General features: G+C 39.4%; 1 protein-coding gene across 4 annotated transcripts; it reads right to left on the minus strand.

The window, feature by feature from the left end:
* Positions 1–196: 196 nt before the first annotated feature.
* On the minus strand, positions 197–17915 carry LOC103706469 (protein TPR3-like). 4 transcript variants are annotated; one of them, XM_088707300.1, is made up of 26 exons: positions 17674–17915; positions 17475–17537; positions 17167–17308; positions 16865–17044; positions 16543–16656; positions 16307–16465; positions 15291–15468; positions 15083–15206; positions 14864–14976; positions 14562–14724; positions 14341–14450; positions 14153–14222; positions 13980–14053; positions 13800–13895; positions 13620–13715; positions 13344–13471; positions 13026–13260; positions 12759–12923; positions 7363–7509; positions 2364–2474; positions 2093–2272; positions 1870–1998; positions 1702–1797; positions 1391–1579; positions 1122–1288; positions 197–694 (listed from the first exon to the last, which is right to left on the minus strand). In XM_088707300.1, exons 3-26 carry the CDS (start codon positions 17244–17246, stop codon positions 484–486), a joined length of 3315 nt encoding a protein of 1104 aa, XP_088563426.1. In that variant the 5' UTR covers positions 17247–17308; positions 17475–17537; positions 17674–17915; the 3' UTR covers positions 197–483. The 4 variants fall into 4 exon arrangements, with proteins under 4 accessions (XP_088563426.1, XP_088563427.1, XP_088563425.1 ...); XM_088707301.1 differs by lacking the exon at positions 17674–17915 and adding an exon at positions 12594–12680 and having other exon boundaries at positions 17475–17635; XM_088707299.1 differs by lacking the exon at positions 17475–17537 and having other exon boundaries at positions 17674–17876.
* Between the last annotated feature and the right edge of the window lie 555 nt (positions 17916–18470).

Raw genomic sequence — 18470 nt, forward strand, 5'->3', positions numbered from 1 at the left:
TTTCGGCAGAACAGATTTTATCAAAAAACAACAAAACGACCACATTTTAAAACTCAATAAGTTATAAGTCTTTCCTAAACCTGTTCTAGCAAAGATTGTCAATCAAATAGCTTGTCAGAGTTTTACCTACTCACACAATGGTACAAGATTTAAGAAGATGAAAGTTAAAACACATTTTAATTTAAGAATGGATACGTGCCATTTGAAGTTTTTGCCTTTATTTGTGATTTGGCTGGCCATGGTCTTGAACCATCTGTGAAATAATCCATCATGGAGGTCATTCCTATCAATATAATTAGTGGAATCTGAAAACCACCAGTAAAGTGTTTCGAGACTGGAAGGTTATATCCAGATTTGCCCACACCAAAACAGGACGTTTTGCCTTTGAATGTACCAACAATCAGGCTAGAACCATTAATTTATCCAACAGACTAATTCACTAAAATTCTACAAGGATTGGACAGGCCAGACATATTATTATCATCACCTCTGTGGTTGATCTGAACCTGAGGCTCCAGCTGGGGGTGCTGTGGACATGCTGCTCCCTGACCCATTCTCAGCAGGTGGAGGAACACCCCATTTGCCTTCAGATTCCAGTGGCTCGAAAACATGGACACCCCCATCTGTTAGTCCCAAAGCAAACTGATTTGGTTCTGATGGATGTGCAGCAACCACAAGTGGATACACATTTGAGCTGAAACAGGGAACACTTGCAAGTCAGCAACAATAGCTGGTCATGGCATCTTGAGCATGCCTTCAGGGCACACCCGAGGGTTGGGCATGGTACTGACATAACAATAACAAGGCAGGCGTGCAATGGCAAGTTGCTTTATGATATAATTTCAATTACAAAAAAATCAAAGAAATGGAGACATCGCAACGTAAAATGACAAAATCAGTAAGAAATGATGTTACACAAAAAATGGTACACCTTGATCACAGAAGTAATTCATGCTGCTGACCAAACAGTTAATAGACCAGTTGTAATTTCAAAAAGCACCGGAAATATTTCATTTATCTAGTTTGTCTGATAACCAAGCATGATGTAGGTGATAAATGTACATGCAGCATAATTAAGCAGATAACATCCATATACGTGGAAGTGGTCCTTTCTAAGATACCTGATGTTAGCAGGGAGATAAGCAGCTGGACTTATCCGACATCGCATCCTGAGATTTGCGACACTAAATATGCACACGGTGGCATCCAAAAAGCTTACGTATATCAGTTGACTGTCACATGAGAACGTGGCATGCGTGATTGGAGCAGAAGATTCACGCGGAACCCACTGAGAGCAGAATTCATTTAAGAATGAGTATAAAGTGCATGACATTTGTAGCATTCCCTATATGGAAATGTATCTGGGTCTCATATGGAAGTGTAAGACTACCTGCTTTACACACTCTAACTTATTGGTTTCAAATATAGCAATCTGGGTCTCATGTGCAGCCAGGAAATGTATCTGATCCTGGTGAAACTGTACACAGGTATCTGAAAGTGCACTTGGAGTACGCCCAGGCAGAATTTGCAAAAATCTGCTCCTCTGCTTCTCCCACCCATCTGTTCCCCACACGCAAATCTGCAAGCAAGAAACATAATCAGATATGTCGTTGAGAGGTCAGAATAGGATCTAATAAGAATGTAAAATTTTATATGTCAGACAAGAATGCCACAGTAATCCAAAAGAACTGGTCATTTAACCTGAGCATCAGCTCCAGATGACACCAGTACATTTAAAACATGCGAGAAGGCAAGACCAGTAATTCTTTTAGAGTGACCTTTTAGTTTGCTTTTGACCTGCAGAAAGATAACAGGTTTTAAGAATGATGAACTGGAGCAGTGGTGCAGACAGTGGTTTCTGTTTGTTACCTCGTCAACACGAACATTATATATCTGGACTGTGGAGTCATCCATTCCTATAGCGATTATGTTGTTATCCTGAGGATGAAATGCAAGAAATGTCGCTGCCGGTGGTGGGGACATAAATGTCGTCATAGTCTGCACTTGATAAACGTGAATTTAAATATTGAAAACATTGATTGCAGGGCAGAATGTAAACTGCAACTTCGTTTTATAATAGTTTCAAGCCAACCTTAAATGTCATCATGTTAAATAGGGAGATTTTCCCGCCTGATGCAGACATGACATAAGAATCATTCTTTGACAAAGCAAAACATGGGACTACTTCCTCAGGATTTGCATCAGTTATGTCATTAGTCATCAAGATGCCACTTGGCGGTTGCCATAACTGTGGGGAAACACTTGCTGTAGCCTACAAAATAAAGCATTGTTACTGAACATCACCACAAATTTGAACTTGTAACAGTAAACTGTAGCATATGTAACTATCTATTTCTTCATACTTTCCCACTTGAATTGCGTTCATTACGAGGCCACTTCCAGAGTAGATGAATTGCATTGGATGCCAAAGCCAAGATGGCAACTCCAGAATTGGTATAAATTAATCTTGATATCTGTAACCATGGGAAGAATAAGGACAATAAGAATCTTACACTGTTTCCCACATGGTATGCTATACAAGCTTGATGATAAAAACAGTCAAGGAAGCATCTAATATCTTAGTTGCCTCTTAGACAAATGTGAAGAATAGTTAAAAATTGTATATGTAGTTCTTTTAAATGTGTTATCTGGTATATGCTACTTGTTTTTCAGGGCATTGTCATTACGCTGCCAAGTTACAAAAGGTATAGCTGTGTATTGTAAAAAAACAGAAGCAAACTGTGATGCTTGCAGCCTAACTAGGAGGAATAAACTCAGAGGAATGCGATGCTGCTGGAAATCTAAATATTTCTGAATCATATGAAATATCATAAATTTGCATTCAAGAATGGGAGAAACATCAGCATAGTTTTTTTTTAAATTGTTTATAGGGCATGGAATAGAAGAGCACAGGTTCTGTTTAGATGCTCCGCTACCCTATCTGCATGATATCCATTGGATAAAGGGGAAGAAAAAAAGAAAGAATGCAGGGTACAAGTGAAGTTGTTGATCCCACCAATCCCCCTATGGTAAGGATGCTGAGCTTCTTTTAAATTGGTGATTCAGTATCTCAGATATCTTGAGATGGTTCATTGCTTCAAACTCATCCTTCTTCCTCTGCCTCCTCTCTTCTTGCCCTAGCACTTGTATTGAATGCATTACACAGAGAGAGTGCTTGGGCATCTAAACAATCCTTAAAAGACGACGTTAAGCCAACCATGGGCTTCACTAGGACAACCAGGTCGGCCATTCCAAATTTTGTGAGTGGCCTTGCAGGCTGATGTTAAGCCAACAACTCGTTAATTTTTTTATAACATGCTGATCAGTCGAAGTGTTACCCCTACCGGAGTCTCCTTATGTTGCTAGCTCTAAGCTTGAATTTTTCCTCAAACTCATCTCTTAGTCTACACTTAGCTGACTGCCTTCAAATCTCATTGACATAAGATGTCCAGTGTATTTGATTCCATAAAACTGAAGCCGCTCCACCGGCAAGCTGTAAAATAGAGACATCATCTTTCAGTTTTAAAGTGGCCAAGGATGTGCCTTCACTCTCTGAATCAAGCCGAGAATCAACATCAGTTCCGGCTAAACATGGCGGACGCCTTTCAAACTGAATTTTAATCAAATAGGCATCACATCAATCCACAAAGTCCTTGGCCATGGCAGGTCAGGGAGTGAAGGGGACAAAGTTATCCTCTGAACATGACCCTTGACAGAGAAAATCAGCCAAAGAGATCAAGTTCAGATTAGTGATGACAAGCCGATTATAAAATGAAGAGTTCAAAGAATAAAGGGGTAGACAAGGGATTGCTTGGATGAGGCCGGATTGGTGAGCAAAGAAATTCGAAGAATAGTATTCAACCAAGCTTTATTATTGCCAAATCACTCAATATTGGGGCCTACATGAAGGTCCCTCGGGACAGAGAAATTATTGCCCCTTCTTTCTCTTGGGTTGAGATGGGAAGAACATGTTTATGGCCAGGTTGGATAGATGTACGAACATGCCACCAGTGATTAAAGTGGAAAGGATAGATAGTAGTGGGTTCTGCTGCTTTGACCTTCAAGGACTTTCACTACCGAAATGCTGCCTTCTCGAGTGAAGGAAGAGGTAACTACAGTGCTATGCTAATGGGTAAAAAAGCTAAAAGCTCAAGGATAAATCAAAATAATTGAAAGATAACTGGATAGATAAAAATAGAACTAGTAGTTATTATTGGCGAAGGGCCTCTTCTCCAAGTGGTTCCTATTAACTGTTGAGATAAGTGTCACTATTTAGTTTTGATATTTACTCTTGTTGGCTTGCGTTATATGGGCCGCTATTGTTATGCATGGTAGTTACTTCCCTTCCAGTACTCTTAAATTCTAGGAAGTAGGCATTGATTCGGAGATGGAAGATCCATAAAAGACCTCCGCAACTCCAAGTTCCCTAGGAGTCTTCTCTAAGGCCTCATTAGATATAGGCTAAGACCAAAGGGGCTATAGCTATAGCCGAGCAAAGACGCACTTTCAATATCTTGACTAATCGAGGGGGAAAAAAAAAAACAAAGCCCTACAAACCAAGACAAGAAAGAAAGCTAGATACCCTTATTTGGAGATTGAACTAGTCCGTTGGCTGAAGGCTTTTCGATAGGAGGTATAACTAGCCTTTTTACCCAGATCCAAGTCAAACTCGTCATCAAACACTTCAACTAGTGTACTAGCATGGGACACTTCACTAGGCAGCCTAAGATTCAAAATAGCCCCTAAATCTAGAAGGCTAGGACTAGTTATCCCATGATTCAAATGAAGGTTGTTGGTCGAAGGCACACAAGCAAAGAGCAACAAAGATAAAAAACCGATTTGCTATTGTGGGAGATTTAGAAAAAGAAAATATCTGAGAGGCCATTCTCCTCCCAGATTGAACACTTTTGTTGGAAGACACAGCCGAACAAGTAATCGCAGAAATTGGTCTTGGTCAGCCAAGGGCCCAAGACCAATGAGGGTTAGGGCTTTCTCAAACCAAAGTCTTAAAACTCGGTCTTTCTTAGAGAGGTTTCATTGAGATGATGAGGAAAGATGGGAGAAAGGGCCTCAAGGATACCTAAGTTAAGGAGTGGATCTAGGATGAGAAGACTAGAGGGATCATAGAAAAGTACCTACAAGCTCACAGATTTAAGAACTCCATAATGCTCAAGCTCTTCTTGCCTTTGCTGGCCATAGAATTGGGCACTAAGATGTCCGAATATATCTTCGCCTGGGAGAAGGAAGTAGCAGATTGGGGATGAAGTTGCAGAAGACCGATCAAGGAAGAAGGTAATGACTCTAGAATTAGGGCTTATGGAAGTGATAGGATAAAAGAAAGAGGATGAGACTTATTTATAGAAAGGCTACTGCAGCATACCGAGCCATACCCGAAAGGGATTCTAATTGGTTGCAATAATTCAAAAGGTGGGCAAATCATGCAGGCCATCAGCCTATATGGCTACTAACTATGATTGAAGAGATATATTGGGCCACACTTTAAATAATGATAAGGGCTAATTCCAAAGGAATGCAGGAATTACAATAGTTTAATGCGTTTGAGAAGTCCATCAGACGACTAATCAAGGTCGTGGATGTGGTATCGGATATATCCCATCATCCTTCTAATCATCGATTGACGGGATGTGGGAGGGCATTGTTTACTTCACAGTCAAATCAATACTAAAGGTGTGAAGATTGGCTAAGATGAGACTAGGCAGTAACGCTTGAGCAAGGCCGAATGATGGTTAAGAGAAACTAAAAAATGACATGTCTGTAGGCCAATTGGGCAACCACATAGCATCACAGAGGTAGGCCAAGTGACGATTAAAGAGCACTAGTTGCAACAAGACGAGCGATGAATCGCTCGAGGTATAGGTCGAGTCTTGAAGAAAAGTTGGGGCGAAATGTAGGTCGACTGAGCATGGCATATTTGAGAGGCTAAGTGTTGAACTAAAGGCAGATCATGGTCTATGTTGTTTGTGCTGCTAAATCATTGACCTGATACAATGTGAAGATCCAAGCAGTTGAAGCAGTTGCCAAGAGCTTAGGATGTGAAGAGAAATGGCTTTAAGATTAAAACTAAGTGCGACAACCATCAAGAGAAAATGACAGAAGTCGCATTAACCAAAGATGACGGATGTCAGCACTAGAGGGTGACATCTGTCTAGTGATTAAAAAGAGAATGTATAGTTATCAAATTGTAAACCTAAGAACAGGCCTTTTTGCCAATCAAGGATCAACAATTTTATTTTTATCTCTTTAGTTGTTGTTATTTCCCTTTATCCTTTAGCTTTTATCCCCGGTATAAATATCAAATTGTAATCTTAAGAATAGGCCTTTTCGCTAATCAATGATCAACAATTTTATTTTTATCTGTTTAGTTATTATTATGTTCTTTTATTCTTTATCTGTTTAGTTATTATTATGTTCTTTTATTCTTTAACTTTTATCCTCAACAGTAATAACTTAATTCTTTCAGTAGCAAAAGTTCTTGAAAGTTAAGGCAACAAAATCCGTCATCATCTATCCTTTCTGGTTCAGACCGATGGCATGCTCGCGCATTAATCCAACCCAGTTATTTATTGTTTCTCCCTCTCCCATGCCGAAAGCACAAACCTTTTAGAGAAACAATAATACTACTGAAAGTTGACAAAGAAACCGACCACTTTATTGCCATCCACTATTGAGTTTTGGCACACCAATTAATGATCCTATTCCTAAAATCCCCAAAAAGCTAAAGATCCAACTACACTAGCACAACAATAGGGTCCTTTCCTACTTATCCATGCACATAAATATTAATAGTAGATATAAGGAACCATGTTAACCAACACCTAGCCAATAAAGTAGTGGAGTTTAATTAATTACGGAAATTTATCCAACAGAGTAATAGAAAAAGGTTTAACTTGAACCTTCATATAACTTGTAATGAAAGAATCCTGTTTTTAAGAAAAGTTGGCTATTAGCCAAAATTTGTGGTTATACATTTAATATCTGATTTAACAAAAAATGTGTGATTGCAGCCTTTGATAGGAAAAAAATACTAAAGAACCTAGAATATGGATTAAAGTGCATATTGACTGCAAAAACATAAGTGCAAAAAAAATTGACATGAAGATCAAAATAGCTACATGTGCACCTCATTAATTTGCTCAATGTGTTCAGAGTGTATGATGCCAAATGCATGAGGTACTTCTGATGATATAAACACATTAATCTATGCAATTTCCTGACTCATGATGCTTTTGCAGGCCAAGAATAGGCAACTGATTTCTAAGGATACTCATAAAGGTTTTTTGCAATGCTGTAGCAAGCGAGCAATCATAGATAAAAATGATGTTCCAGATGCAAAAACCTTACCTTGCTTGTTCTCATGTTATCTACAAGCCTCAGGGATTGACATTGAACCAGTTCATTGATTTCAGTGAGCTTCCAGATCTTTAATTTGTCCATCGACTCATCAACTAATCTAGGTTTTACATCTACCAAACTTCTGTTGTCTCCATTCTATCAAAAATAAAATATAAAGTTAGTGCAAAGTAGTGGGTTAAAAGTCTATAAAAATCTCTATTTGATGCAAAATGATGGAAGCAAGGTATGAGTGTGTTAGTTATTTGTTTAGCATGAAAGTACAGAAGCAAGACCAAAATAAAGTAGCTCAACAACACCATCCATCCCCACACACAAATGTCAATATGATAGCTGGTAGGAGCACAAAATCAAGGATGTATCTTCCCATATTTAGAGAGATATGATAGCACAAAATCAGGGATGTTTCTTCCCATATTTAGAGAGATATGATAGCACAAAATCAGGGATGTATCTTCACAAAATCAGGGATGTATCTTTGTACAGTTTTCTATTTAATGAAAGGCACTCTCACATTGAGAGACATTCAGCAAAATTGACATGGTATCAGAGCCATTAGTGCTCTCCGAGTTTTCTAGTTTTTTTGGCTTTCTTTGGTGTTTAGCCCTAGATATCTAGGGCTCTTGGGTTTCGGCTTTCTCTGCAGCATGTTTTCTGGATTTTTGGATTTGTTGCAACGTGTTTTCTAGTGTTTTTGGTCTTTCGGATTTTCTGGTTTTCTTGGTGCTGTGTTGTTCGAAAATCCTTCTGTTATTCCTGTGCTGCTGTGTTATGAATTGACGATATTCTTTCACCATGCTGCAAGAAATTCTGATACTTTCAGTGTCCGATTCACTGGAAAGAACTATTCTGCCTAAGAATTTCAGTTTCAAATATGTCACAGAAAAGAATTTGTGAGGCCATATAGATGGAAGTGATCCAGCCCCTACGGATCCTATAAAGTTGGCTCAATGAAAGGTCAAAGATGCTCGGGTGATGACCTGGATATTAGGGTTTGTTGACCCTCCTATTGTTCTTAATCTGAGGCCATATAAGACTGCCAAAACCATGCGGGATTACTAGTTACTCTCAGGGCAATCTCTTCATCCAGGACTACTTTTCTGGCTTTCAGAACTTTAGGCAAAATTTTCTGACATTGTATATACTAAGGTACTTGCTGAATCTCTCTTTGTTGTTCAAGTAGTTCATGAGCAAAGCAAAAGAGATCAGTTTTTGATGAAGTTGCGACCTGAATTTGGGGTTACTCGCTCCAAATTGATGAACCGTAACCCTCCTCCATCCTTAGATGTTTGTTTTGGAGAATTACTTTATGAAGAACAGCGTATTCTCACACAGGCCACTTTCGAGTAGGAGAGGATGCCATCTAATGTCGTTACGGTTGCTTATGTGGCTCAAGAAAAGGGGAAGAGTAGGGATATGCGCAAGGTGCAGTGCTATAGCTGCAAAGAATACGGACACATTGCTATCAATTGTAGAAAAATGTTCTACAACTACTGTAAACAGCAAGGACACATCATCAAAGAGTGCTCCACTCGCTCTCAAAACCGCCAAGCCAATGCTTTTCAGACTGCCATTAGCACTTCTCCAAATGGTCAGTCTTCAGCAGGGACCAGCAATCAGTTTACTCCTCCTGCAGTGCCTACCAGCACTTCTACGGTTGCTAGACTAATTGTTCTTACTCTTGAAATAGTACGGCAGATGATTGTTTCGGCCTTTTCAGCCTTAAGGTTATAAGGTAAGGGTACTACATCTCAGCCTTGGTTTGTTGATTCTGGTGCATCAAATTATATAACAAGTTCATCTGGTATGCTTAGAAATATTTGTTTGTGTCATGGTTCATCACATATTCAGATTGCTAATGGAAGTAATTTACCTATTATTGCTGTTGGGGATATTACTTCATCTTTCAAGAATGTTTTTGTATCGCTTGGACTCTCTTCTAGTCTTATTTCGGTTGGTTAATTGGTGGATAACTGTGATGTCCATTTTTCTCGTGATGATTATTTTGTGTAGGATCAGGTATCGAGGACGATAATCGCGAAGAGGCCTAAAGTTGAGAGACTGTTTTCGCTGCACTTTTTCATTTCTAGTTTCATATCTTTGGCTTGTACCATTGTTAAAAATAAGAGTGAAGTATGGTATAAACGTTTAGGCCATCCAAATTCTACTGTTTTGTCTCATTTGTTGAACTCCGATTTGTTGGGCAATACAGATCAATTTTCTTCTCATAGCCTTTTCTTTGATTGTTCTACATGTAAATTAGGAAAGAGTAAGACTTTCTTTTTCTTCTCTTGGTAATCGTGCAGAAAGGTGTTTTGATATTATTCATAGTGATGTTTGGGGCATTACACCTATTATTTCTCATGCTCACCATAAGAACTTTGTGACGTTCAGTGATGATTACAATCGGTTTACCTAGGTGTATTTTCTATGTTCCAAATCCGAGGTCTTCTCTGTTTTCCAAACCTTTCTGCCATATGTTGAGACACAATTTTCTATTGGTATTAAAGTGTTGAGATCTGATTCTGGTGGAGAATATGTCTCACGAGTTTCATAATTTTCTGCATCAAAAAGGTATTGTCTCACAACGCTCATGCCCTTATATGCCACAGCAAAATAGCATGGCTAAATGGAAGAACTATCATCTTTTGGATGTCGTTCGAACTTTATTACTTGAGTCTTCTGTTCCATCTAAATTATGGGTTGGGGCTTTACCTACAACAGTTTATTTAATTAATAGACTGCCATCTCAGGTGTTAAACCTCAACTCTTCATATTATCGTCTTTACCGTCAGCATCCTAAGTATATTTGCATACTTTTGGCTGTGTTTGCTTTGTGTATTTGCTTTCTTATGAACGCCATAAACTTTCTGCTCAATCTGTTAAATGCGCCTTTGTGGGTTATAGTGTTTCTCAAAAAGATTTTATTTGCTATGATCCATGCTCTAACAGTGTTTCTCACAATGTTGTCTTCTTTGAGACTCAGTACTTCTTTCCCACTCATGTTGAGTCATCTCCTGCAGTTTCTATTCTTCCTAGCTTGATGACTTGACCCCTCCTGAGCGGTTCAAGCCTGGATTTGTGTATGAACGACATCGAGCGACTTTGCCCCTTTCCGAGACTGATCCACCACCTGAGCCTGTTCAGGCTGCTCCTCAACGATCTACCAGAGTCTCTCATCCTCTTGATGGGTATGGTTTTCCTCACACATCTCTCAATGCTACTTTGTCCACTATTTCGGTTCCATCGTGTTACTCAGGCTGTGAAGCATGAGTGTTGGTAGAAGGCAATGCAAGAGTAACTTTGAGCTCTTCAGGAGAATCATACATGGGACATTGTTCCTTGCCCCTCTACCGTTAAGCCCATTGGATGTAAACGGGTTTACTCAGTTAAGCTTTGTTCAGATAGGACTCCGGATTGCTACAAGGCACGATTGGTTGCTCTTGGTAACAAGCAGGAGTATGGGGTGAACTATGAGAAGACATTTGCTCTTGTGGCGAAAATAACTATGGTGCGTACAGTTATTGTCATTGTCACTTCACAGGGTTGGCCACTACATCAAATGGACGTCAAAAATACTTTTCTCCATGGTGATCTCAAGAAGAATATTTACATAACACCTCCACCAGGTTTGCTCTCCACATCTACTTCCGACGTCTGTAAGTTGAAGAGATCTTTGTATGGCTTGAAACAAGCTCCCCGGACGTGGTTTGAAAAGTTCCAATCTACCTTGCTTCGCTTCTCTTTTGTGCAGAGTCAATATGACTCCTTGTTTCTTTGCAAGACATCCTCTGGTATTGTTCTCCTCCTTGTTTATGTAGATGACATTGTTATTACAGGGACATATTCCTTGTTGATTATCCGCCTTCAGCAGCATCTCCAGGACTCTTTTCATATGAAGGACCTTAGTCCTCTTACGTACTTTTTGGAATTGGAGGTTCATACTGATCCTTCTGATGTGTTCTTGCATCAACACAAATATACGCAGAATTTGGTTGCTTTGGCTAGTTTTTAGGACTCTTTCTCTGTGGACACTCCTCTGGAAGTAAATGTTTAGTATCGTCGTGAGGAGGGCGATATTCTTCCTGATCCTACTCGATTTTGGCAATTAGCTGGCAGCTTGAATTATCTGACTATTGCACAATCAGATATCTCTGTTGTTGTCCGGCAAGTTAGCCAATTTATGCAATCCCTACGGCATCTACATTTGGCGGATGTTCGTCATATCATTTGGTATCTTCAAGGTTCTCCTAACCATGGATTGTTCTTTCCTATTGGTTCTCCTATTCGTCTTGTTGCTTTTAGTGATTCTGATTGGGCAGGATCTCTTGATACACATCGCTCTATCACGGGTTGGCATATGTTTCTTGGAGATTCCTTAATATCTTGAAAGAATAAGAAGCAGGATCGTATTTTCCATCTCGACTGAGTCAAAGTATTGTGCCATGTCTGCTGCTTGCTCTGAAATTGAATGGCTTCATGGGCTCCTGGCCGAGCTTGGATTTCCTCCGTCAGATCCCACTCCTCTCCATGCTGATAACCCGAGTGCCGTTCGGAATGCTACTAATCCTATTTTACATGAGCGTACCAAGCACATCGAAGTGAATTGCCATTCTATTCGGAAAGCTGTGGATACTCATGTCATTTCTCTTCCGCATATTTGCACGGACCTTCAGATTGCTGATGTGTTTACCAAGGCTGACCCGGTTGCGTCATCAATTTCTGGTTGGCAAATTGATGCTTCTTGATCAACTAGCATCAATTTGAGGGGGGATGCCAATATGATAGCTAGTAGGAGCACAAAATCAGGGATGTATCTTTCCATATTTAGAGAAATATGATAACACAAAATCAGGAATGTATCTTCCCATATTTAGAGAGATATGATAGCTGGTAGGAGCACAAAATTAGAGATGTATCTTCCCATATCTAGAGAGATATGATAACACAAAATCAGCGATGTATCTTTCCATATTTAGAGAGATATGATAGCTGGTAGGAGCACAAAATCAGAAATGTATCTTCCCATATCTAGAGAGATAATGATAACACAAAATCAGCGATGTATCTTTCCATATTTAGAGAGATATGATAGCTGGTAGGAGCACAAAATCAGAGATGTATCTTTGTACAGTTTTCTATTTAATGAATGGCACTCTCACATTGAGAGACATTCAGCAAAATTGACAACAAAAAATGTGAGAAAAAAAAAATTAACAAACCATTCCAACTACAGACACTGTAGGAGCAGCTTTGTCTGTTCCACTACTAGTCCCAATTGCAACAGCACACAATAGGCTTATTATGGGATGCATCATGGATAAAAAACACAACATGATATTGTTGGCATTATTGATCAGGACAATCAAATTAGCATAAGGAAATACCTTCATTACAGTCTCCGATACAACCCTCGAAGTATCAAGCAATCGATTTTCAAATGTGCGCAACAAACGAAGTCCATCAGCATTTGCCAAGATCTTGATCCCATTGTCATGTGTAGAAACGGCCAGCAATGTACCCTCCTTGTTGAATCGTATACGCGGGCTTGCCTAAAGATTAGAACAAGTTCAAATTATGTGAGAACTTAGTCTTTCTATTTTCCTTCTACATAGTTGATCATATGGCACGGGAACTCTATATAACAAACTTACTGGGAGTCCACCTTCAGCATCAATAGACGTCAAAAGATTAGTATTATCCATATCCCAAAATTTTATTAGAAATTCATCGCCAGCAGCCAGAAAGCGATTCCTAGTGGTGTCAAATTGTACGACACCCAAAGACCGTTTCTGCAATCCTAGAAAGGTCCTCTTAACAGCCCCTTCACTTTCATTCCATTCAACAATGTATGTTTCTCCATCTTTGCTGGTCCCACAAGAAAATAATCTACAGAGATTGAAAGTAAAACTTGACACATAAATAAGGAAAAAAATTAATTCCAAATGATGAGATAGAGCCAGCCAATTGACCGTGAACCATCAGCACTGTATGCCATCGTAGTGCACCAGCAACCAGGGGCATCATAATCAACTCTAGAACCCAAATTATCATACAACCATGCCTTGATCTTTCCATCTAATGCTGTCGAAAAGATGAACTGTATAATCAACAAAGGATAGCATTAATGTAGCATTAACACAACATGAATAACAACAGCATCGCAAATACAGAAAATGGATATTTGTCCTATAAACATAAATAAATAATCAATCCAGGAACTAACTAGTGTCTGATAAATTTATTACCTGAATGTTCTCCTTGTGGTGAGGACAAACAGAATAAACAGGTGCCTCATGGCCTTCAAAAGTATACTGTTTGGCACCAGTAGTGGCATCCCATACCTAAAATTTAATAGCCATACATAAATTAGTACTTCGAAAGTACAGCATCTACAAATCAGTTCAATACTTAGATCTAAAACCAACCTTAATTTTCTTGTCATCTCCACAAGTGATTACACACAGTTGTTTATTGGGGTTAGAAAATGCAAGATCATTGACACCACCAACATGAGCATCAATCTGCAAATGTGATTAATTCATCAGTGTCTAAGATATCGGAACAGACCGGTAAAACTTAATAAATGGCATTGGTACATTCTATACCTCCAAGTGTTGCCTAATATCATCACCACCATGATAAGAATATATCTGCACAATATGCCTTGAGTATGCAACACCTAGAGAAGTGGCAAGGAAACAGAGATTCCAGATATATCACAATCTCTTGTTATGGATATTTGGTTTCTATATTCAAATATCTGCTGCTATATACCTACCAAACAAAGAGCCTTCTGGACTCCATATTACACGGTTAACTGACACGCCTGAATCTTTAACTAGAGCAGTCTGGGTTGCAGCAAGTCAAAATTCAAATTGCAGTGACAGGATACGGATTCAAAGTGAAATAGAACATGATATTGTATACAGTTTCACAAAATATCTTTAATCAATTAAAGGAACAAACCTGAAGAGCCATTGGGCATGCTGCAGGTTCCCAAACCCTGAAATTTTTCAGAACTAGTCTCTCCCTAGTTCCAACATCCCATAATCCAATGTCCCCCACATTTGTACCGACTAAACCATATTAAAAGCAAAATCAATACACATCAGAAGTACTAACTGAAAATAACAGATTTTCTAAGATATATCTATCTGTTTGTGTATCATGACAGAACAAAAGCTCACCAAGAAGAACTGTCTGTTGAGTAGGATGAAAATCCATGCTCATGGGAGTTGAACCCTGATTAAGTGCTCTTGCAACAGTCTTGGGCAAGTCGTCTAGAGGGTACATAGATTGACTGCGATTTTGAAGATAAGTAACTGGCAATATATTGACAGGCAGATTCACCTTCACAAGCAGTTGAAAGAACAAAGAGGAGGTCAGAAAACTTGTAATTTTTAAGTTCTGCAGCTGTAAGAGCTTATAAGCATCAATAGTGGTAAGAAACGAAAATAAAACAGGTTCCACTAAAGGCAACCTAGCACACCTCATGAGAAATCCCAATGGGCCTTGTTCGTTTTGATACATGATCAGAATCTGCTGAAGGGTAATCTGCGGCAAGGTTGTTGGTTGGAGTCCTAGGATGCTTCAAAATTGCAGCTACATTCAAAGCAACAAACATGAACGGCGAACAGCTATATATCCATATCAAAATTTGAAGTCTTAACTGATCTACACAATTTTTTTACTTTCTAAAATAACCTACCAGGATTTGAAGGGGCAACGAGTCCAATGGGCCCTCCAGAAACCGTTGGATGAGTTACTGTTGGTGGATTAGACATCCAACCAGCAAGAGGCGCATGTATGGGTGCTGGTGCAGTTTGAAAAGGCTGAATGAAACCCACTAAATTAAGTCTGAAAGATTACGTACCACTTTACAGAAGAAGGTGTATAGATTAAGCTAGTTTAATTACCGCATGTGCACCCAAAGGAGGAAAACCTCCTGGCTTTGGTATAGATCCAAGCAGAGGATTGTTTGCAGGTGATGGCGTGCGCACACCATTTGGCTGTCCACAAGAGTGGTCAACAAAAAGGGTTTTTATATCTGGATTAGGCCTTGGATTTTTGCAGAGCTGGTGCTGCCAGTTTAAACTGCCAAATTACATGATGACATCGGTTCACCCTTAAGAAGCCACACTCTAAACAATAATATTTCGAAGGCTAAAAATGAAGATAAATTGCTCAACTACACAAATAAATAAGCAACAAATCAAGAAGCAGCTTCATATGCACTATTACAAACACATGGGATAATGATCGTGCATGAGACACCTTTTATTTAAGAAGACTCATTCAACACATTATTACGATGAATACCTGTATATATGATCGCATAACCATCATATGCTATACAGGTTCAGGACCAGGTGTTCATGTGCACATGAAAAATATATACTACAAGTGGAATAGATATGCATGCATCTATATCTGCATGAAGCATTAATTTTTATACTCGCAAGTGAAGTTGTATGTAGGTTGATGTATATGCATTTCTAATATGTATATATGCATGAATATATGAGAGATCAAGAGACCCCAATAGCACACTACAGGCATGCCTTATGCAAATTTATGCTGCATAGAAGGCTGCATGTTATATGATGCTGTGAGTACTATAATAGTAGAATATAGAGAAAGAATGATATGAAAACTAGAAACTTTAAGTATTCTAAGCCCTTTCGACATGTCTCTTTTGCATGTACTTACCACTTGTAAGTTAAAGTAATGCTAGAAAGCAGGGCATAAAATTTCATGTCCTTTTTACACAAGTTCGCTACTAACAAGCTAAAGCAATGTGGTTTATGCAAATTCTGGATAATCCCAAATTTCGACCGTCATATTTTGTTGAATATATGAGCAACTAGAAAGAAAAATACGGACTAAACTAGCACCACACTGTAAATGTGGAAGGCATGCCCCATTGATTTACCTCTGATTAATAAGAGTGCGTAGCCTGGAATTTTTGAGGGTTGGAAACTGCAATTTGTCGCGGAACAGAGGGTTCGCCTCAATTAGCTTCTTAAGCTCAACAAGCATTATTGTCCTTGCTGATTTAGTATCACCATATTTTGAGAGCTGTTCATTCTCCCTTTAAAACAAGCATATTTCTCAAAACAATCATTTACCAAACCAACAGATGTAGATAAAATTGTTATAAAGCCTTACCTGAAATTCTCCAATGTCAGAAGCTGTGTAATTTCCTTGAAAAGATCCTCGTTAAATGAGGAGAAGACTTTCAGATCCTTCACAAGGATATCGACAGCCTTTGCACGATCACGCCTAGAAAAGGAATTTAATAAAAACCATGCTTAATTATAAAATAGAAGAGAAACAAAGGGTCGTCATATAGGATAAGAAAGATCACGGAAACAATGCCCGATAGGTAATATTCCGGTCAAACAAAACAGAGAATGTCCAGTAAAACCACTTTCCTGTACAAGGGCTCATTCAATCACTCCAAAAGAAAGCCAAGGAAAGGGAAACTTACTTATCCAATGCCTCAAGATATTTCTGTTTCCGGATTTCAAAGAAAATTTTCATGGAATATCGGTTGTCATCAACCTTAGTGAAACCAGAGAGGTACCGCTCCACTTCATCCCAGTTTCCCCTCTGCACTTCATCTTCAAAGTACTTCATATTGAAATAGAAACCAGATTCCTGCTCGAGCCTATTACCAAAAGAAGAAGAAGGAGAGAGGTGACAGGGGGGAAAAACAGAGCCACAACTCAAAAGCGGTGAGAAAACGAATTACTAATGAAATATCGAAATCTTTTTCAAAGGCAAACATACTTGTGGACGGTCTCTTTAAACTTCTCCTCATCAAGAAACTGCAAGATCAAGAAAACCAGCTCTCGACTAAGGGAAGACATTGCTACGCCAGGTCTTTCTCACAAATATCCACACCACTGCCCCCAGTCGTCACATTCAAACCCTAAATCATCGAAAGGAAAGAAACAAAGGTCATATCTATCTTCAAAACACTAGACCAGGCGCAACAAGATTCCCACGAAAAAGCCAGAATTCAGCTAATCAAAACTTTCCAAATCGAAACAAAACTCAGAAAGAAACAAGAAACGAGTACTAAATCACTCAAAAACCTCTTCTTTCCTCCCCACAAAGATCCGCCGGCGACCAGAAACTCTGCCCAGCGTGAAAAAATTCTAGGGTTTCCGGAGATCGAACACGAGGAATCAGAGATAGCGCAAGTAGATGGAGAAAAGGAAAAAGGCAAAAGCTGAGTCTATAAGACAAAGATTCCGAAAGAATTCAAGAAAAACCCAAAGAAAAGACGCTCACCTCACAGTCGGAGGCCAGAGAGAGAGAGAGAGAGAGAGATCGGAGACGAGCGGCGAGACGAAATCTCTCGCTCTTTTCCTCCCACCAGCCCCTCCCAAGAAACGAACGACAAAAAGAAACAAAAATGGGAAGGGGTTAAAAAAGACAGAAAAAAATCGCACTCGGGATGCCGAGAGGGCTTATTTATAGGGGGGAGGAGCCGCGGGGGGGCAACCCGAGGAGCTGATTGGCTTATCAGTGATGGTGAGACGAACAGTGTCCTATCATTTGATAAGTCAAGCGAGAATGATAGGGACGTGTGCCTTTTGTCCCCGCAGGGGCCGCCTGCGTGGCTCGTCAAGTTTTCCGTAGCGGGATCTAGTTACCGCAGCTGTCCTTCTCCAATAACATAGAACAGCTAAAATGTCCGATTCCCTGCCAGCCACGCGTAACTACATAAATGTTTCAAATCGTTGGTTTGTGGTTACAGATCTTCCGTGTTTAGAAAGAGGTGCCGATCGAGTTACGGTGAATGGGAGAAAACGACAAGAGGACCACGTAGGAGGTGGAATGACGGTACAGGACAAAGTTTATCACGGAATTACAAAGAATGCCACAGTTTTTTTGCCTTGCTTATCGGGAACCCCGTTTCGGCTCTTTATCGAGAAATAAAACTTTAATTTTAATTATACGCAGGATTGGTAAAATATCGCGAGCTCACAACGGCGATAAATCGGCGAAAAATTCTTGATTTTTTATTAGCTGTAATGGCTATTAGTTGTAATATTAAAAATAATCACCGAAATAATAGCTAGTAT

Source organism: Phoenix dactylifera, chromosome 11 (assembly GCF_051530095.1).
Source record: "Phoenix dactylifera cultivar Ajwa chromosome 11, Ajwa_hap1_PhDact_Kaust_v1.1, whole genome shotgun sequence".
Classification (NCBI taxonomy): Eukaryota; Viridiplantae; Streptophyta; class Magnoliopsida; order Arecales; family Arecaceae; genus Phoenix; species Phoenix dactylifera.